Source organism: Molossus molossus, unplaced genomic scaffold (genome assembly GCF_014108415.1).
Source record: "Molossus molossus isolate mMolMol1 unplaced genomic scaffold, mMolMol1.p scaffold_m16_p_10, whole genome shotgun sequence".
In the NCBI taxonomy this organism is placed as follows: domain Eukaryota; kingdom Metazoa; phylum Chordata; class Mammalia; order Chiroptera; family Molossidae; genus Molossus; species Molossus molossus.
In genome coordinates, this window is record NW_023425345.1 from 636,626 (window position 1) to 657,069 (window position 20,444).

The 20,444-nt window shown below is 60.8% G+C and overlaps 1 protein-coding gene across 3 annotated transcripts in view; it reads left to right on the forward strand.

Moving 5' to 3' along the window:
• Positions 1-20,444, forward strand: part of SULT4A1 (sulfotransferase family 4A member 1) — a 30,879-nt gene that overhangs the window by 1,766 nt on the left and 8,669 nt on the right. For all 3 annotated transcript variants that reach the window (XM_036252264.1, XM_036252265.1, XM_036252266.1), the window contains exons 2-5: positions 13,249-13,379; positions 14,580-14,660; positions 16,872-16,998; positions 20,160-20,254. In XM_036252264.1, coding sequence (XP_036108157.1) covers positions 13,249-13,379; positions 14,580-14,660; positions 16,872-16,998; positions 20,160-20,254 — 434 coding nt within the window. The remainder of the gene's footprint in view (positions 1-13,248; positions 13,380-14,579; positions 14,661-16,871; positions 16,999-20,159; positions 20,255-20,444) is intronic.

Here is a 20,444-nt window from a genome sequence, read left to right on the forward strand (position 1 = left end):
AGCAGACAAGAGCACACTCTTTTATAAGAGGGTAAACACGTGGCTCTTCCCCTTGGTGACAGAAAATCCAGCGGTGGCCTCAAGACCCTTGGGTGAGGTCCCTTCACACAGAGCCCTAGAGAGCTTCCCTCGCAAAACGTAAACTTTCCCTCAGCCCTTATGGCCTTTCCAGACTCTTACTGCTTCTCCATCTGCGCCCTGCCTGCTTCTTTTACCGTTCGTACCCGAGGCTTGGGCACCATGCAGACCACCTGTTAGAACTGTGCAAGCCAGGAGTGCACGGCATCAACCTCCCACGCTCCCAGCTTCGAAGCGCACGGAGTCCCGCGAGCCTGTTGTCCCAGCCCATTGTCCAGAGCTCAGTGAGGCAGCACAGAGTCGGCTCCCGTGTCCCGGTGGGGAGACAGGCTCTGGGAGGCGCAGTGCCCAAGCTCGTGTGGCTGGACCAAGGCTGAGTCGAGGTGTCTGAGAATCTGGGAACGAAGAAGCAGACTCATGGGTGTTGTGAAAGCCAGTATTTTCTGTTTCTTTTCTTTTTTTTATATATGTTTCTATTGATTTGGAGAGAGAGAGGAAGGAGAGTTGGAGAGAGAGAAACATCAACGAGAGAGAAACATGGATCAGCTGCCTCCTGCATGCCCCCTGCTGGGAATTGAGCCCCCAACCCAGGCACGTGTCCTGATCGGGAATTGAACCAGCGACCTTTTGGTGCATGGGATGACATTCAAGCAACTGAGCCACACCGGCCAGGGCTTCTGTTTCTTTTTTGCTCTCTTCCTGGTTCTTCACCTCGTCCCCGTCCATCTTTCTCATGCCCCCGGGGATGCCTGGGATGGCGGGGTACGTGGTTTCCTTGGGAACGGTGCTGCTGGCTGCAGAGCTGTCCTCCCGAAGGTTCCCCTCTCCCTTCCCCGCCTGGACTGTTCAGTACGTGCAGTGATCACGGGGCCTGAAGAACTGGCCCCCCAAATCTGCCCTGAAGATTTCTCCTCAACCAGAGAACAGGGCACCTGCCGGCCAGTCTGCCTCAGTGGCACTGGAGCAGCAGGGGGAGCTGGTCTGGGGCGGCCTCTGGGTTCTGCAAGTGGCTGCCCTGGGTGAGTCAGAGCTTGTTGTGAACTGCACAGTCTCCAGTGCAGCTCCCGCTCCTGGGTCCTTTGCAGGGCTGTTACTTGGAACACAGGCCAGTCGCAGTTTGGAATGGGATCTGGACCACGTTAGGGAGGGTTAGTCGGCCACTTACCGAGTCCTGTGTGCCAGGTGTTCTGCCCTGTTCGAAACTCTCTTGCCTCTTTTCAGAGGCTCCGAGGCCCCGCCCCTCTCTTGCTGGTGCCTTGTTGCCTTTGGAAAGTCCCTAGGGCAGCCAGACTCAAGTCCCAAGGAGGGCGGGGCACGCCTTCCCCCGTGGGCCTTACAACTGGAAGTCTAAGGCCACTTAGGGACTTTCAGGTTTTTGTCACTGCTCTGCGTCCTCTGCAGGTGGACTTAGGTAACTCAGTTCATACTGCCTTTCCCTTTCCTTCCCTCCCTCCCCTCCCTCCCTCCCCTCCCCCACCAGGGGTGGGTCTGTAGGAGGCACCCGTGCGGAGAGATTAAGAGCCTGGCTTTGGAGCGGGAAGTCCTGGATTTGAAGGTAGCTTTGCTCCTTGCCACCTGGGTGACTTTGGCAAATGACATAACTCCTGGGAGCTGTGGTTTCTGCAGGGGGAGGAGAGCCCAGCTCACTGCCGTGGTGGGTGGCTGAGGATCAGTGATGAGCGAGGGCTCCTCCGGGTGTCAGATCTATAGTAAGCACAAGGAGTCTGCGGCATATTATCTGATTAAAAGTTGCTGTAGTTCTTTGGTCCTCTGTGGAATAGATGTTTTTTTCTCTCTGGCTGCTTTCAAGGTTTTCTCTTTCTCTTTTGTTTTCAGCACTTAATGATATGTGTAGGTATATTTTTGTCTTGCTTGAGTTTTTCTGAACCTCTTGGATTGTGGTTTGATACCTTTCATTATTTTCAAAACGCTTTTAGCTATTATCTCTTCAAATTTCTTCTGTCCTGTTCTCTCTCTTCTTTTAAAAAAAATTTTTTTTCGCCCTGGCCGGTTTGGTTCAGCGGTTAGAGCATCGGCCTGCGGTCCTGTGAGACCCGGGTTCGGTTCCCGCTAAGGGCACGTACCTCGGTTGCAGTTTGTCCCCGGCCCTGGTCGGTTGTGCGGGTGGCAGCCACTCGATGTGTTCCTTTCACGTCGATGTTTCTCTCTCTCTCTCTGTTCCTCTCTCTCCCTCCCACTCTACCTGAACAAAAAATGGAAGGGTGTCCTCGGGTGAGGATAAAAAAAAAAAAAAATTTTCTTTATTGATTTTTAGACAGAGAGATAGAAATATGGATGAGAGAGAACATCGATTGGCCGCCTTCTGCATGCCCCCACTGGGGATTGGGCCCACAACCTGGGCATGTGCCCTGACCGGGAATCAAACCGGCCACCTCTTGGTGCAGGGGTCAACACTCAACCACTGAGCCACACCGGCCAGGCTATTGTCTGTCTTCTTTTGTGATTCCAATTATAATTACAGTTTCTGTTGACCAATCTTCAGGTTAACTGATTTTTTTCTCCCACTGGGTTAGGTCTAGGAGGTCAGGTCCGTGAGCCTGTCAGAAGCATCAGTATTTCTGTTACTGTGTTTTTGTTTCTTCTCTGGCATTTTGACTTCTAGTTTTCATCTCTGATGAACTATCTCGTGCGTTCATGTGTGTTGTTCACCTTTTGCATGAAATCCTTTAACATGTTCCCCAGATTTATTTTAAATTCTGGGTCTGATTCTGTTGACTGTTTTGTCTTTCGACAGTGGGCTGTTTCTTTTTTTTTTCTTGCCCTTTAAATGAGTGCTTTTTGACTGACTGCTGGATGCGCAGACATTCGAGACGGGGATCAGTCGTATCTCTGCTCGCAGACGGGCCTGTTTTTTCTGGCCAGGCCTTTGGTGCGAGGGGGAGTCGGTCTGGTAGGAAGTGGGCTGACATGTGGCTTCTGCTGTTACTCTGATCACTTGAGTGACCACCGGTTTTAATTCCTGTGGTTTCACCTGTGCTTGGCCAGGGGGTGGGGTTTCCAGAGGGTCTTTCCTTGTGTCCCCGCCCCGTCAGCTTTTGGTTTGTGCCTTAGAGGGGGCTCCTCCCCTCCCCTCGTCCCTCCCCCGGGGGTGGACTGCTGCCACTTGTTGCTCCAATTTACGGGCTCAGAGAGGAGGGCCCTGCCTTCCCTGAGTGACAGCCGGCTCTGGCAGGTCTTGCGCAGGGAAGAGCTTCGCGCCCCGCTTCCAGCGTTTGGGGGTCTCCGACAGAGCCCAGGCGTGGTTTCCTGCCCGTCACTCATGCAGCCATGTTGGGCCCTCACCAGTGCAAGGGGGCAGAGGGGGTAGGTTTGCGCCCGCACCTGCGCCCCCGCAGTGGCTTGAAGTATTTTTCCCACAGAGGGTAATGGCCCCGGCAGGGCTTTTCCGTTCCCTGGGCCGTGGCACTGCCGCCCCAGTCTTTGTGGGCACCTGTGTAGGCCCACGGGGAAGTCCGGTGCCAGCTCTCTCCTGGGTCGGCTCTGCAAGCCTGCGGTCACTGCGGTTTGTGAAAGTTCTGCCCGAACTCCTTCCCACGGCACGGTGCCTGGCTCCCCCTCCCGGGCCCTGTCTCTGGAAGGGCCCCGTCTCTTTGGGGGGGCCTGTCTCCCAGGGATACAGCTGCTTGCTGTTGCGTGGCTTCAGCTCTCTGCTGGGCTGGAGTCTGGCGAGGGTGGTAGTTTATCGGCCTCTCCCTGTGAGTGTGGGAGCCGCGCCCTCCCAGCTCTCTGCGCCCAGGCCGGGCAGGCGAGCCCGTGGGCGTGTCTGCAGCGCCCGAGCAGCAGACAGTGTCAGCAGGGTGGGACCCCAGCAGGGGCTTCTGGAGCGCATTCGGGCAGTGAAGGGCCGTTGGGAGGTGGGGCCTCCCTGCAGCATGTTGGCCGACTCACCGGAGGTTTCTGGAAGCTCAGGTCATTTCCAGAGGGGCTGGAGAGCCAGGGACCCCGGCGTGGGCTTCACGTGTGCTCTGTGGCACACGGATGGCTGTCCTGAGGCTCAGCTCAGGCTGGAATGAGCTGGAATCTACCGGGACCCCGTCCCCACCAGTGGCAGATGATGGCAAAGACCCCTCAAGTCTGCTTTGTGCTTGTCAAGCCTCGGAGCAGACCAGGTGGTGACAGGTCATCATCCTCAGCTTTGCTGTGGGAGCGGCCCCTCCTTAGACGAGGGGCTGAGGCCTGGGAACCACCTTAGAGTCCAGTGGGCTCGCCTCCGCAGGCAGCGTCTCCCTGGTCTGTGCATCCACATCCGTGGTCCCGGAGCCCACCAGGTTGCGGCCTGGACACTTTCACCCTGCGGAAGCTGAGGGCCAGAGGCATGGGCACTGGTCAGCCTCTCCAGAGCGAGGCTGGGGATCTGGGCTGACTCGCGGGGCCTCACAGACGGGGGCTGCAGCAGGCCAGGGGCGGCTGGGGGGGCCTCACCACCTCGTGAGGCTCGCACAGCACAGCACCGGCACCACCTCAGCCTCTGCCAGACCAAGTCTGTTTCCCCTCCGTGTCTGGCGGGGCCCAGAGCTGGGGGTGCGGCTGTAGTGCAGGCCACGCTCGTTTCCCAGGGCCCAGGCCTGGGTGCTGAGCTCCCGTGTGTTGGGCGGGGCAGGTCCCAGCCGCTTCTCCCTCTGTCTCGCCCTTGCTCCATCCCCAGTCTGGTGGGGATTACGGTTAGAGCTTCGCCTGGAAGTGAGAGCCCGTGGCTCGTGGTCGTGGTTTTGCTGCCCACTTGCTTTGTGAGCCTTGTGTGTGTGTGTGTGCGCGCATTGTGTGTTTGGGGGGAGGGGTGTGTGTGTGTGTGGTGTGCATGTTAAAACACTCCAGTTCTGAAGCCAGGCTTTGGGCCGGGTTCATGGCCTGCCAGGCCTCGGGCCTCGGGCAGCTGATCGCTGAGCCTGCTTCTTCACGTGTGAAGCGCAGTGAGAGTAGCCAGCTGGGCTTGAGAGAATCAGATGAGGAAATGGCTGTGAATTCCTGTGACAGCGCCTGGGACACTGAGCGCCGTCCTTGGCTGTCCCTGGGGTGACTGCTGGGCCCCTGCGTGTGAGCCATTTTGGGGCTTCTTTCTTTTTAATCCTCACTCGAGGGCATTTTCTCATTTTTGTTCAGATAGAGTGGGAGGGAGAGAGAGGAAGAGAGAGAAAGAAACATCGACGTAAAAGGGACACATCGAGTGACTGCCACCTGCATGACCCCAACCAGGGCCAGGGACAAACTGCAACTGAGGTACATGCCCTTAGAGGGAACCGAACCCAGACCTCTCTGGACTGCAGGCCGATGCTGTAATCGTTGAGCCAAATTGGCCAGGGCCATTTTGGGGCTCCTTGCCTTGGTTCGCCATCCATTTTCAGCCACGCACCTGAACTACACCTGCCCCTTAAGGCCCATGTCCTTGTGCGTGTTAGGGGGGTTATTTTAAGAGATTAACAGCATATGTGAAGCTTCCAGGCTGGGGCAGGTGCTTACCCAGAGGTAGGTCACCTGTGCTCTTTCCTGTCCTGGAGGCCTTCTCCCCGTCTGCTGGGAGGGGCCTGCAGGAGTCCCGGGCCCTGGGTCGTCTGGGTCAGCTCTGTTGGGATGCAGCTTCAGATGCACAGCTGTCGCTGTTTCTGAGGCAGCTGGCCAGGCCCTGGCTGTGACGCGGTGGCGTCCTGTGACTCTGGAATGCCCACGGGGCACGTTGGATTGAGTGGGGCAGATTGAACACATGCTCATCTCTGCTTCCTCTTAAAACCTCACTGTGTGCCAATCAAGGGCTGGAACTCTCCAAACCCTAAGAGAAGGAGAGGTGGTGACTGGGTTGGAGATGCTGGCCGAGGCTTGGGAAGTCAGATGCAGTGGCGGAGTGGTAACTGGCTTATTAGACAAAGAACCTAGGAGCCAGCAGGAGGGGCAGGCGGCGGGTGCATGGACCAGCTCCAGCCCCAGGGATTGGATGCACCTGGCACCCAAAGGTAGCAGCCATGATGGAGCAGGTTAAACACAGGGCGATGTTGCAGGCAGGCTTCTTTGGGAAGGGTGATCCAGAGAGCCCGTGGATTTGGGGGTGGCGGGCACAACTCTATGCTGGCAGTCATTGCTATATCAGAAATGGGGTCACGTGAAATCTACACTCTTGAAAGGGAGAGTCCCAGCTCCCTCCCCTACTTGGCTGCCAGGATGCTCGTGGTCCTACAGGCCAGAGTGGAGGAATCTTCCCTGGAGAGAAAGAAGGACTGAATATTCGCACACGGCATCTCCCACATGAGCGGTGGGAGCACCAGGGCTGGGCTTCTGCCCCAGACACGAAGCCCCGCAGTCTGCACGCCTTGCCTGCCAGACGGCTGCGACCAGTCATCCTGTGCCCGGACTCAAGGTCAGCAGGTCCTCAGGTAGCCAACGTCAAGGACAGGCACCCGCGCAAAACAAAACAAAAAGCAGAAAAAGGAAATCAGGAGATGAAAGACAATGTAAGGGGCAGAAGAAAACCGAAAAAGCAAATCAACAGCAACAACAGAAAACACACCACCTGTAACCCTGACCGCGCACTGTCCCGGGAGAGTGAAGAGCGCTGTGCTTTCGGGAAGGAGCAGCTGACCAGAGGGGAGGGGAGATCCTGAGAGAACCCTCGGGGATTAAGAGTATGGCCGCTGGGCCCTGGCCGGTGGGGCTCTGTTGGTTGTAGTGTTGCCCTTGCACTGGAAGGTCTCGGGTTTGATTTCCGGTCAGGGCACATACCTGGGTTGCAGGTTCCATCGACCCCCTGTGTGGATGAATGCGGGAGGCAGCCGATCAGTGTGTCTCTCTCATCAATGGCTTTCTCTCTCTCTCTCCATCTCTCTCTCTCTTCCCCTCTCCCCCTTCTTCCCGTCCTCTCTAGAATCAATTAAAAAGAAAAGTATAATAGCCGGAATTTTAAAAACTCACTTGTGCCCAGCCGTTGTGGCTTAGTGGTTGAGTGACGACCCACGCACCAAGAGTTTGCTGGTTCGATTCCTGGTCAGGGCACATGCCCAGGTTGTGGGCCTGATCCCCAGTGAGGATGCAGGAGGCGGCCAATGGATGTTTCTATCTCTCTCTACCTCTCCCTTTCTTCCTAAAATCAACAAAGAAAAAATAATGAAAAAAATAATAATAAAACTTATTTGTGAGGGATGGAATGTCAGGTGGAGGAAATATCCCAGGAAGTAGAACAGAAACTTTTACAAAATGATCGCAGAGAGCAAAAAAAGAAAATTAAAAGATCTCAGAGTTTCAGAAAGAAGAGCGTATGGAAGAGAGAACATTATCGAAACCAGGATTTTCAGAACTCAGGGATATGAGTTAAATAAGAACCCCCAAGTGCTGGCACAGCAGTGGAGTACGAGACCACGCTGTAGCACATGAACTTACTGTGAAATTTCAAAACTGAGATAAGGACAGGATCCCAAAGCTTCCAGAGAGAAATGGAGCATGTTCAAAGGGCTGGGAACCAGGACCTCAGCGTCTCAGCACAACGTCGGCAGCTGGAAGAACAAACTGCACTTTCCAGGTTCTGAGGGAAAAGGCTTCCCAGGCTGGAATTCTATACCCAGCCAAACTACCAATCACGGGCGAGGTAGAAATAGATGCTCGTTGTCGAGTGTCTCAGCTTCACACTCAGGAAGCAGCTAGATGGTGGGTCCCACCACCAAGGAGGGCACATGGATAAAGGACATGGTGCCTCCAGTCTGAGGGGGATCCCAGGAGGACAGGTGTGGAGCCCCGAGGGGGCAGGTCCCCTGGAAGTAAAGAGAACTGAGAGAGCATCCCATGTATTTGGCCACACTGAGAGGGTTTATTACAGAGTTAGTGGAAGAATTATTATTTTTTTGTTAATCCTTACCTGAGGATATTTTTCCACTGAATTTTAGAGAGAGTGGAAGGGAGGGAGGGAGAGAGAGAGAGAAAAACATCGATGTGAGAGAGACACATTGATTGACTGCCTCTCGCACGGTCCTGACGGGGGCTGGGGATCGAACCTGCAACCCAGGTACGTGCCCTTGACCAGAACTGAACCCGAGACCCTTCGGTCTTCGGGCCAACGCTCTAATCACTGAGCTAAAGCAGCCAGGCAAGGGAGTGAGGGGATTATTAATAGCTGGATAGAAAACTAAGCACGGAACAAAGGCAACTATTCGTTCTAGGATAGACAAAGCGTCGCACGAGAAAGGAAGTGGACCCACCACAGGTGCCCTTTGAGCGCCACGCGAGCCCGCAGCAGGCCAGCACTGCGGTGACGCGCCGGGAGGAGGGAACTTGGTGAGGTCCCCGTCTTCCTTGGCTGAAAGCAGCCGACGGGTGCAAACGTGCACAGGCTGTGAGGTCGTTGTCTAAGCTCACTGGGAGGTGGGGTAAGAGAATCCACAGAACTTGCTCTGGGAGTGGATTGGGGTGGGGAGGTCACTGGGTTTTCTGTCACACGTGTAGCGCTCTGACTTTTTAAACTAGGTGCATATGTGACTTCGGTTACTAATAAAATGAAAATAAAAGAACTCTAATTCCAGTCTCAGGAGACTGCTGGTTCGGAGCAAAATCCCATTGGTTCCAACCAGACAGTGCCGGTGCCTCTCTCCCCAGAGCTGGGTGGACATTTCGATGGGCTCTCTCCCGCCTGTGACCAGCCAGGCCCCAGGACCCCGAGGAGTCCCCCCAGAACGCCGATGGCTCTCAGCCCGAGAGGCCGTGTCACAGGTCGCTTCCACAGGGAAGTGGTCCGGGTGCAGGTGGTCGGAGCCCCTGACTTCTGAGTGTGTGGCCGTTGGCTCCCTGCAAGGCGGCCCCGCCAGCCCCCCGGGCTCCCTCTGAGAGCCTGGCTGCCCTCTGCCTCGCCTTGGGTGTGCTGGGACCCGGCGTCCTGCTGCCCCCGGGGTTCAGACCAGGGGATGGTGGGCGCGCTGAGACACCGCCGTGCCCCCACCTGCTTCTGTCGTCTGGTCGGGGCGCTGCAGGAGTGGAGGGGAACCCAGTATGGCTGTGGCCCTGGTGCCCCCATCTGCCCTGCAGGGCCTCCACGGGCTTCTCTGCCCTTGACACCCCCTGCTTCCCGGGCGTGCTGGGAGGCCGTCGGGAGGTGGGGGCTCGCACCCTTGGGTTCCCGCTCCAGATGTAGCTCCCCCTTCCCACGACCTTGGGCTGTACGTTTGCGTACAGGAGGTGCTCATAACCCCTCCCCTGCCTGTGCGAGCTGCCCGGGGGGCACCTGTACGCGCTGTGGCTCCACGGGTGGCTCGTGTCCATGTTTGGAGGAGGGCTGACCGGTTCGGCGGGAGGCTGTGGGTGTCCGGTGCATGAGCGGCTCCGGTCAGTGGGCCCTGTCACGGCAGGAGCTCGGAGCCGCGCCCCCCTCTGCCCCGGCCCCACCCAGCGGCCCTGTGAGGAGGGAGGGCATCGCCTCCATGTTCTAGGCCAGCCCTTGAGGGGGTGGCCCGGCCTCCGGATCCTGAGAGGACAGTGGCCTGGTCCCAGGCCTCAGGCAGGAGGACGAGGCTCTTGGCAGGAAGAACACGGCGCTGGCATGCCTCGGGCCTGCGTTCGATCCCGGCCTGCCCTTTCCGCGTCTGTGGGAGGGGGTGTAGCCCAGCCTCGCAGGGATATGGTGGAAGTCAGGGGGCCCCGTGGCCTTGGCGCTGAGGCTGGCGGGACGGAGCAGATGTGCAGGTGGGCGTGGGAGGCACCAGCCGTTGGTCCCTCGTCCCGCAGCGCCTCCTGGCACCCGTCTGGACCGCCACCAGGAGCTTGGGAGGTGAGTCCTGGGCATCTTGGCAAGAGCGGCGACGGGCTCTGCCTCCCCAGGACCAGGCTTGGCCGCCTGCGCTCTCAGGGAGACCAGAGGGGGTCCCAGCCGTGGGAAGTGGATGCTGCTGCCGCCTTGGGCCAGGCTGGGGGTGGGGAGGCTGTGCCGCTCCTTAGTTTCCAGCCTTTCGGCGGAAAGGACTGAGCAGAGACGACTGCCGTGTGGTCTCCGCTCGGGGAGGGGCCGCCGGGGACACGTGTTCACGGAGTCCCCATGCTTCGGGCTCTGCGAGGGTGGACACGGCCTCAGCGTGGCCTGTGCGGGGGACCACGGTTTTCCTGCTCCGCCTGTGTGGGGGTCCCAGCAGCTGGGGAGGGAGCTCTGAGCAGGGGCCCAGGGCCAGAAGGTCTCAGATGCAGGAGGCAGCCGACTTGGCCAGGAGAATGTGTGGAGGGTGCAGGAGAGACCAGCTGCTCAGGACACCGGCCTGCAAGGCCGACTCCGGTCCCGTGGACAGGGGAGACCTCTGTCCACTTCGTCCGCGTGTGTTTACTTAGCACCTGCTCCGTGTCAGACTGTTGGAAACATGACAGTGTGGCCGGCAGAATAACAGCCCCACGGATGTCCAGGCCCTAATCCCTGGACCTGGCCCTCACCTTTCGCAGGGAAGGAGAGTGGCTGCTGCTAATCCGCCTTCAGACGGGGAGACGTGCTGGACCCCGCGGTGAGCTCTGGTGGTCGCAGGGCTCCTGATGGGCCGGGGGACCCAGGAAGGGCACACTAGTGACTGTGACTGGAAGCCAGGCACAGGGAACTCAGCCTCGCCCCTGGGCTTCCAGAGGGGAACGCAGCCCACGCACCTTGCTCTTAGCCCAGGGAGGCCTGGCTCGGCCCCAGACCGCAGGGCAGTGGCTGTCTTGTTTTAAGCCACTGAGTTTGTGCCGATCTGTCACGTAGCAGCTGTAAAAACGAATCCATAGCTGAGACTTCCGGCGCTAGTGGCCCAGAGAGCGAGCCCCAGTTGGCCAGGTGGAAGGGTGGCCTGATGAAGACACGGGCCTGGGTGCTGAGCACAGGGGCGTGGGAGACCGCGCCGCAGCACAGACTTGCCGGAGCGGGCGGAGAGAGGGGACGAGGCCGCGCAGGGCTGCACCCCCCGGACACGGCAGCCACTGGGGCGCGTGGGGGTGTGCGGTGGCCATGGCAGAGTGGGTGGAGGGGCTGAGTGGGGCTTGTGCTAATGTCCAGGGGGCCACCTGGATGGGTGGGACCTCGGGTGGGGAGGACTGGGCGTGGCTGGTACCTGGGCCATGTGACTGCAGATCGGTGCTGGGCAAGGTGAGCCAGGGGTTGCTCAGCCGGGAAATGGACTTGGAGGGGCTGGAGTGAGGGCCGCTGAATCAAACTGGTGACCCCTTGGTGCCTGGGATGACGCCCAGCCAGCTGAACCACACCAGCTCGGGCAGCATGGTCGTTGCTGCGTTGTAGGGCACACAGCAGAGGTGGGGTGAGCTGGGCGGAGCAGAGCTGTGGGGGCTCTCCCGGGGTCACTGGTGGAAGGGTCCCCTCTGTGCTCACGTGACGGTAGAGCCATCGTTTGCTAAGGTGTGCGGCATGAGGAAGGAGCTGCCCAGGTTGGGGCACTGCCTGCTGAGGGGGTAGGGCGGGCTGTTGGGGAGCCAGCCTGGCCCTGGTGGGGTGGTGGGCACCAGGCATTCCCAGGTGGACCGATGGGGGTAGGTGTGGATCTGACCAGGTGAGGCCCTTAGCGGGTGGGCACAGCTGCTCCGGACAGTCAGCGTTTTCTGGGTGTGCAGATGAGCCAGCAAGTGGGACCCAAACCCCAGAAGAGAAGGGACCAGTGTGTGCTGAGGAGGAGGGCCTGGCCGGCGTGCGGCCCGGGCATGGCTCACTGTGACCTGGGGCTGACAGCTTCAGTGGAGGGGTCCGCACCTGGGCCGGAGGAAGTGAGGGACCCACGTCCATGTCAGGGTGCAGCCCCCCTTCTCCCCGGGGCTCCCTGCTGCACCTGGTGGGGGGTCCTGCTGGGCACTGGGCACTCGCCAGGGCTCCGCCCTCGGCAGCACACCCTGCGTCCGGCTTGGGCCCTGCTCCCCTGCAGGGATGCAGATGTTGGAGCTCCTGCTTGGGTGGGCCCCGGGCGCGGGCTGGGCGAGTGGACGTGCCGCCCTGGGGGTGACACAGTCCGTGCCCCGTGTGTGGTCGACACGGAGTGATCGCGGGTCGGTCAGCCACCAGAGGAGGGGACGTGGCGCTGGGACACCATGAGCCGTGGGGGATGTTGGTGGCATCAGAGAAGGCCGACTTCCTGATAGAAATGACTTGACAGGCTGAGGGGTGGAGGGGTGCCCAGCAGAGGGAGGACCAAGTGGACATCCAAGGAGGGGGAGCCTGAACCCTAGGGGGCTGGCACAGAGAACTCGGGGCCTCCCCACGCGGTGGACGACCAGACCTGATGTGTGAACTGGGAAACCACAGAGGGAAGGGTCTAGGCCGGGGCCGTGGGACCTGAATCTGTAGTGTGCCCGAGGGGCCGTGCCCAAGCCCAGGGGTGGACTGTTAGCGCCGTGCTGCCGGGACAGCCATGGGATGGTCCGCAAGGAGGGGCTGGTCAGCAAGGAGGGGCTGGTCAGCAGGTCTGTGGCCCCACGGCGAGGGAGGGGTCGTGATCCCTGGCGGGACTCTGCCTCCGATGGTTCGGGATGTCGGTCTGAGCGGACCCCTCTCCATGCCTGACTCGGGCAGTCTCCGCACCTGGCTGTGTTCCCCTCAGTCGTCCTAGAGGGGCAGGTCATGCTGCCCACACCCCTGGATGACAGGTGGTTTCCTTTTAGCTGAATTATGACGTGTGCGTGCTTCGCGTCCCTACCACCTACCAGGGTGAGGCGTGATCCCAGCACCCCAGCATCACCTGTGTCCACGACAGTGAGGTTCCCCCAAAGCTGCTGTCCCCACCTCTGTCACTGCAGCATGGTTTTGCCCACTTGAGCCTCATGTAAACGGAAGCGTGAAAAGTCATACGCGAGGTGGCTGGGGTCCGGCGCGCTTTGCCCAGTGCGGGCCTGGGAGTCAGCCTTGCCGAGCGCAGCGGGGACAGGGCTGCCGCTGCCGGAGTCTGAGCATCACAGCTTCTCATTCATGCCGGTCGCGCTGACACATTCCCATGGTTCCCGTTCCCACTCCGCGCGAGAAAACGGAGCTCAGAAAGGCCAGCTTACCCGTGGGCACTGCAGAGGGCATTCAGCCCAGGTCTTGCCCCAAGGCCAGTGTTCTTCCACTCGACTCGAGGGGCTCCTGGGACCCCACCTTCGTGCCCTCCAGCCCCCTTCTAGGGCGCAGGTGCCGGCCTGCAAGGGGTACGACCTTGGGCTCCCGAGCACCCCTCACCGGGCCTCTCCCTCCAGGCACCAGCTTGCTGCAGGAGGTGGTCTACCTGGTGAGCCAGGGCGCCGACCCCGATGAGATCGGCTTGATGAACATTGACGAGCAGCTTCCGGTCCTGGAGTACCCGCAGCCGGGCCTGGACATCATCAAGGTACTCTGGCGGCCCCAGCCCCGCGCCCCCTGTGGAGCGTTTCTGCTGTTGCACTCCGAGCGACAGTTCCTCCTGAGGGGTGCAGGTGGCCCCAGGAAGAGGAGGGAGCGGCTGGTACCCTAGGCAGCCAGGAGAGAGACAGGCCTGTGGCACTGACCCTGGAATCAGACTGGGTGACTTCAAGGGAGTGGGGGCACAGGAGAAGTGGGGTGTGAGGGGCCTTGCCACCCCTCCCCTTCCCTGCGGCATGCCCCATCTGCTGAGGGCTGGGTAGGGTGCATTTGCATCAGCCATTTGGTGTCAGGAATGAAGTAAACATCCCCAAATCTCGTCCATTTCACCCTCCAGTGTACCTGGAGTTTTCTGGCCACCCTCCCCTCTGCCACGTCTCAGTTCAGTCCTGTCCAGTGCGGGCCGCCTGTCCCGCCCCACGAGCCGAGCGTTCCGTGGCACCGCCCTCACTGTAGAGGCCACGGCACGTCCTGGGAGCCAGTCTCTGCAGCCCGCCCGTGTCTGCCCGGCTGCTCACGGCGCCCGCGCGTGGCCACGTGGACTCAGCCTGGTCGACTCACCCACAGAGCCCACCGCAGAGCTGCCCTGGGTGCCCGTGGCAGGCTGGCACAGCTCGGGCATGGGGGTACAGCCGAGACCCCGACTGAAGACAGTCCCGGCGCTCACAGCGCCGACATCCAGTGAGGGAGGCTGGCCGGAGGGAACGTGCTGGGAGGCAGTGACCCTGTCGGATGGGGAGCCCGCGGGACTGGGCGGCCTCCGTGGGTGTCAAGTCAGATCCCGGAAGAGCGGAGGAGCTGGCCGCGTCGGGGCAGAGGGACAGTGGGTTCAGACCCCCGAACCCTGGATGTTCTGGGAGCCGCAGGAAGGCCCGGTGCTGAGGCGGCGGAGAACCCAGCAGCCCTCTGGGCCTGGTGCCTCCTCCGCTGTCCCTCAAGGCCAGGCCCGGCCCTCTGGGCAGACCCTGGCGACTGTGCCAGGCTCACCCAGGCTGTGGGTGCCCAAGGACAGGCCGCATCTTGCTCACATCTGGCCCGAGGTTCAGCCTGGAGGGTGGTCACATCTCAAGTGAGAAGTTCGTCAGGTGGAGTGCTGGTCCCAACCCCGAGACCCTCTCCGCCCGGCCCCCCTAGAAAGGCCCCCCGTGTGCCTCTGAACGCCTCTCCCCGACCCTGCCCCCTGCCGCAGGAGCTGACGTCGCCCCGCCTCGTCAAAAGCCACCTCCCCTACCGCTTCCTGCCCTCCGATCTGCACAGCGGCGACTCCAAGGTAATTCCCTGTCCGTCCCAGGCGGGTCAGCCACACTCGTCTTCCCAGAGGACCTGGGTGGGGCCAGGCCCGGTGTGGCCGCCGACCCGGCCTGTATCTCCAGCAGTTCAGTCATACTTGCAATCTGGGGTTTCCTCCTACTTGAACTCGGACTTGATCAGCCTCCGTTCAGCCTCTGTGGTGAAGGCTGAGGGTTCACAGCCGATTTTCCCTTTTTCTCAATTGCATGAGGGTTATGAGGCCCATGATTGTCGTCTGCAGTGTCAGGACTTGTATTTGTCTGTCTTCCACTGATACTGCAGTACAGCTGGCGACAGAGATATAATAAAACGCTCAAGGAGCGGTCCGGGCAGGAGATGCCGTTGTGAGCATGTGATCGCATTCCTGCTGAAACAGAGAAATAGCAAAGTGCACTTGGCCACGGGCGTGTGGGGTGGTCTTGATGCTGGGAGTGAGGCCGTGAAGGAGAGGGGGTGTGTCCGTGTCCTGCACAGGCCGTGAGTGTGCGTGAAGGAGAGGGTGTGTGTCCGTGTCCTGCACAGGCCGTGAGTGTGCGTGAAGGAGAGGGTGTGTGTCCGTGGTCCTTCCTGCACAGGCCGTGAGTGTGCGTGAAGGAGAGGGGGTGTGTCCGTGTCCTGCACAGGCCGTGAGTGTGCGTGAAGGAGAGGGGGTATGTCCGTGGTCCTTCCTGCACAGGCCGTGAGTGTGCGTGAAGGAGAGGGTGTGTGTCCGTGTCCTGCACAGGCCGTGAGTGTGCGTGAAGGAGAGGGTGTGTGTCCGTGTCCTGCACAGGCCGTGAGTGTGCGTGAAGGAGAGGGGGTGTGTCCGTGTCCTGCACAGGCCGTCAGTGTGCGTGAAGGAGAGGGTGTGTGTCCGTGTCCTGCACAGGCCGTCAGTGTGCGTGAAGGAGAGGGTGTGTGTCCGTGTCCTGCACAGGCCGTGAGTGTGCGTGAAGGAGAGGGTGTGTGTCCGTGTCCTGCACAGGCCGTGAGTGTGCGTGAAGGAGAGGGTGTGTGTCCGTGTCCTGCACAGGCCGTCAGTGTGCGTGAAGGAGAGGGTGTGTGTCCGTGTCCTGCACAGGCCGTGAGTGTGCGTGAAGGAGAGGGTGTGTGTCCGTGTCCTGCACAGGCCGTGAGTGTGCGTGAAGGAGAGGGTGTGTGTCCGTGTCCTGCACAGGCCGTGAGTGTGCGTGAAGGAGAGGGGGTGTGTCCGTGTCCTGCACAGGCCGTGAGTGTGCGTGAAGGAGAGGGGGTGTGTCCGTGTCCTGCACAGGCCGTGAGTGTGCGTGAAGGAGAGGGTGTGTGTCCGTGTCCTGCACAGGCCGTGAGTGTGCGTGAAGGAGAGGGTGTGTGTCCGTGTCCTGCACAGGCCGTGAGTGTGCGTGAAGGAGAGGGTGTGTGTCCGTGGTCCTTCCTGCACAGGCCGTGAGTGTGCGTGAAGGAGAGGGTGTGTGTCCGTGTCCTGCACAGGCCGTGAGTGTGCGTGAAGGAGAGGGTGTGTGTCCGTGGTCCTTCCTGCACAGGCCGTGAGTGTGCGTGAAGGAGAGGGGGTGTGTCCGTGTCCTGCACAGGCCGTGAGTGTGCGTGAAGGAGAGGGTGTGTGTCCGTGTCCTGCACAGGCCGTGAGTGTGCGTGAAGGAGAGGGGGTGTGTCCGTGGTCCTTCCTGCACAGGCCGTGAGTGTGCGTGAAGGAGAGGGTGTGTGTCCGTGTCCTGCACAGGCCGTGAGTGTGCGTGAAGGAGAGGGTGTGTGTCCGTGTCCTGCACAGGCCGTCAGTGTGCGTGAAGGAGAGGGTGTGTGCCTGTGTCCTGCACAGGCCGTGAGTGTGCGTGGAGAGGGTGTGTGTCCGTGGTCCTGTGCAGGGCCGTCAGTGTGCATGAAAGAGAGGGTGTGTGTTCATGGTCCTGCACAGGCCGTCAGTGTGCGTGAAGGAGAGGGTGTGTGTTCATGGTCCTGCACAGGCCGTCAGTGTGCGTGAAGGGGAGGGTGTGCGTGAAGGGGAAGGTGTGTGTCCGTGTCCTGCACAGGCTGTGAGTGTGCGTGAAGGAGAGGGTGTGTGTCCGTGTCCTGCACAGGCTGTGAGTGTGCGTGAAGGAGAGGGTGTGTGTCCGTGTCCTGCACAGGCCGTCAGTGTGCGTGAAGGGGAGGGTGTGCAAGGATCTGTGACTAACCCATCCCTCCGTCATCCCTGCCTCCCTCCCTCCCGCCACAGGTCATATACATGGCTCGGAACCCCAAGGACCTGGTGGTGTCCTATTACCAGTTCCACCGCTCCCTGCGCACCATGAGCTACCGGGGCACGTTCCAGGAGTTCTGCCGGAGGTTCATGAACGACAAGTGTAAGTGCAGCCTGCGTGGATGTCACAGCCCGTTTCTCACCAACACCCGCGCGTGCTGCTGCTTGGCCCACATCTCCCCAGTTCTGACCGTCACTGCGCCCGTCGGCGAACCAGCTGGGGCTGGGGGGGACCAGGTTTGTCCGAGGTCACAGCTCACGCATAGCAGTGTGTCCCACTCAGAAGCCCTCTCACCACCTTGTTGGGGTGCTGAGAAGGTCCCCAGTGAAAAGCACCTCTCCCTGCCTGGATTCCCAACAGTGGAAACGGAGGCCCGACAGCTCCGTTGCTGGGGACAGAAGCCAGTGCAGGTGGGGCTGCCTGTGAGAGCCCCACGGGTCTCAGGTGGACTTGAGGGTCAGGCAGGCTCAGCCCCCGGCCCAGGCCAGTGTGACTCAGGAGAGGGTCGGGGAAGGCAGGCTCTGCGCAGGAAACCTGTTCCCGGGGCGAAGGGTGAGCTGGGCCGAGCTGCCAGGGCCCTTCCCCATGTCCCCCCTCCACGGGGGGCGTAGCCGGGCACACCTGCCACATGGGGATGAGGGAAGAAGTTGTCCCCTTGACCGTGGGTCACAGGTCCTCACCGCAGCTCTGTCCCCTTACCGAGTGGCTTCCCATTTGCCAACCAGGGCTGCCCTGGGTCCCTCCCGGGACCGCAAGGGGGCAGTTTAGAGTTCGCACCCAGAAGAGCTTTGAGATGGGTCATAGCCATACTTTAATGAAATCCGCAGCAAGACTGTTTTGTCCCTAAGTCTAAAATATTTTATTCCCAGCACAAGTAATGCTCAGCCTCATTGTCCACTGAACGCAGCTGGGCTTCTGCAGGGAGGTCATGTGATGAGGTCAGGGTCCAGTGCTCCGTGGACATCGGGAACTCGTGCCCCAAGTGTGAACGGAGCTCGAGGCGGCCGAGCTAGAGCTGCCCCCCCGGCCCTGTTGAAGTGCAGACCCCTCGTGACGGCAGTGTATGTCTGCGGGCCCAGGACCACCCTGTTCCCTGCCTGGAGTCTGCTGCAGCTGCCCTGGGGCAGGAGGGAGACATGGGCCGTGGGGAGGAGGGACCCAAAGACGGGCGCCGCAGCCCCCGCCCCCTAAGACCCCCGAGACCCCTAGAGGCCTGCGTCCAGCCTCCCTTCCGCCCAGCCTGCCCACTCTCTGGCTTAGGCCCCTCGTGGTCTGCCAGGCACTGGTTCCCAAAGTCACGTGTGAGCCCCAGCGTGCACCTGCCTCTACAGAAGCGGCCTGCCACGCGGTCTGCCACGCGGCCTGCCACCAAGAGCAGGCGTCCGGCAAGGGCAGATCAGTACGCGGTGTGAGCTTCAGGCTTCCTGCCCGGGCCGCCGCACTGAAAAGTTACCCCAGAGCAGGCCTGTCCCGTTGGGAAGGTCACAGCCATGTCCAGCACTGAAGTTCAAGGCCATGGACACTCCCCGGGGTCCCACCGCTGTTCCCTTCAGTCTGTCTCGGGCCAGTGCCCCACACCTGGGCTGGATGTGTGTGCGCTTCTCTGTCCAAGGTCCTGAAAGTTCTGAGGCCTAAGATGGGGATGCAGTGAGCTGACACCGTTTACTGAGAGCGAGGTCGGAGGACCAGCATTGGGGGTTGTAGCCCATGTACTCTGGGGGACGCGGGGCCCCGTGCGCGGGGACAGGAGCTGTGAGGGGAGCAGGGCGGGCGAGCGGTTCCTCCCGGTAATTCGCTTGGATAAGCACACTGAGCTCTTGGAGCACAGGGACTCCGTGGAGAGAAGTGGGGGTTCCCGGGGGTGCTCCTTCCTGGGAGGGCACATCGAGTGTGCAATACATCGGCCCACCCCTCTGAGCTGCCGGCCAGGCTTAGAGAAGCAGTGACTTCTGTCCTCACCCCCCCGGGCCCCGAGTCCCCTCCTGTCCACCTCCACGCCACCCCCACGGTCGTCAGTCTGTCCTGAGTTTTCTCTTGGATGAGAGGGATTTTCTTTAAAATTGTTTTTTCTCTATTGATTTCGGAGAGGAAGGGAGAGGGGGAGAACGAGAAACATCGATGAGAGGGAACATCGATGGGCTGCCTCCTGCATGCCCCCCACTGGGGATCAGGCCCACAACCTGGGCATGTGCCCTGACCGGAAATCGAACCGGCGACCTCTTGGTGCAGGGTCGACGCTCAACCACTGAGCCACACCGACCGGGCAAGAGGGATTTTCTAATGCTCCATGTTCAGGGCCGTGACTCCTCCTCTCCCCAGGGCCCAGGTCACTTTACTGGCCTGTGGTCAGACTTGGGTCCTCCTCTCGGGCCTTGGTCATTGGCCTGGCAGTGCCGTCGGTGGCTGTCGCTCCTTCCCTGGTCGTGTCAGGCAGAAGGTGGTGGGCTGTGTCTGGGGCCCGCCCTGTATGTTCCTCGTGTGTGCACGCGAGCAGGCGGGGCCAGGCTGGCCTGGGCCCCAGGGCCCAGCAGCGGGCCCCCTGCGCGAGGGCACCAGCAGAGGGGCCAGGGTTTGCTCAGCGTGGGTCTCAAGCAAGGCCTCTGGATAGTCCCTGTTCTTTTCTTGCAGTTCACGCCTGCCCATTTGCCTCCCCTTGCGGAGTCCTGCCTCCTTCCTCAGTAGGCGGGGCAGGGTCTGGCTGGCCAAGGAGGACCTTTCTGCTCTGATCTGCTCCTTAAGGCCAACCCCTCAGCCCCTGATGGACACCTGGCTCCCTGCTGCAGTGCTGCCACCTGCTGGCGAGATGGCAGACTGGCAGCGGCAGGGGTAGCTGTCGGTCACCCCTGGCAGGGCCCTGTGCTGGCTCCTCTTAGTCTCCTGCACCCCATCCCGCCTCCTGCCAGCAAACAGACTGGCACCGTGTCCTGGTTTTTCTGGGAATTTTCTTCCTGATGACCTTCTGTTAAGCACAGACTCATGGGTGCCAGGGACCATCCATGCCCTGGGTGAACAGAGGCCTCCACCTCAATGTCAGGTCTTCAAGGCATGCAGAGGTGGGGCGGGGCGGGGCTGAGGACTGTTCGAGGAGAGGCTCGCACAGGGTGAGGTGACGTGGGATTCCAGAAGACGTTTCCCGTGGGGCTCCCCCAGCCGAGAGCTTGTGTTTTCCACCCTGAATCAGCCTCTGGCAGCAGGACGGGAGAGGGAGCAAAGCCACCCACCATGTGCATGCTTTCCTCCCGCTCCCCGCCCTGTCTCCACAGTGGGCTACGGCTCCTGGTTCGAGCACGTGCAGGAATTCTGGGAGCACCGCACGGACGCCAACGTGCTTTTCCTCAAGTATGAAGACATGCACCGGGTGAGTGCCGGGGCCAGCCGCCGGGGCAGCGGGGGCACGGGGCCTGCTCGCCACCAGTGCTGGGGGGCAGCGGGGGGCACGGAGCCTGCTCGCCACCAGTGCTGGGGGGCAGCGGGGGGCACGGGGCCTGCTCGCCACCAGTGCTGGGGGGCAGCGGGGGGCACGGAGCCTGCTCGCCACCAGTGCTGGG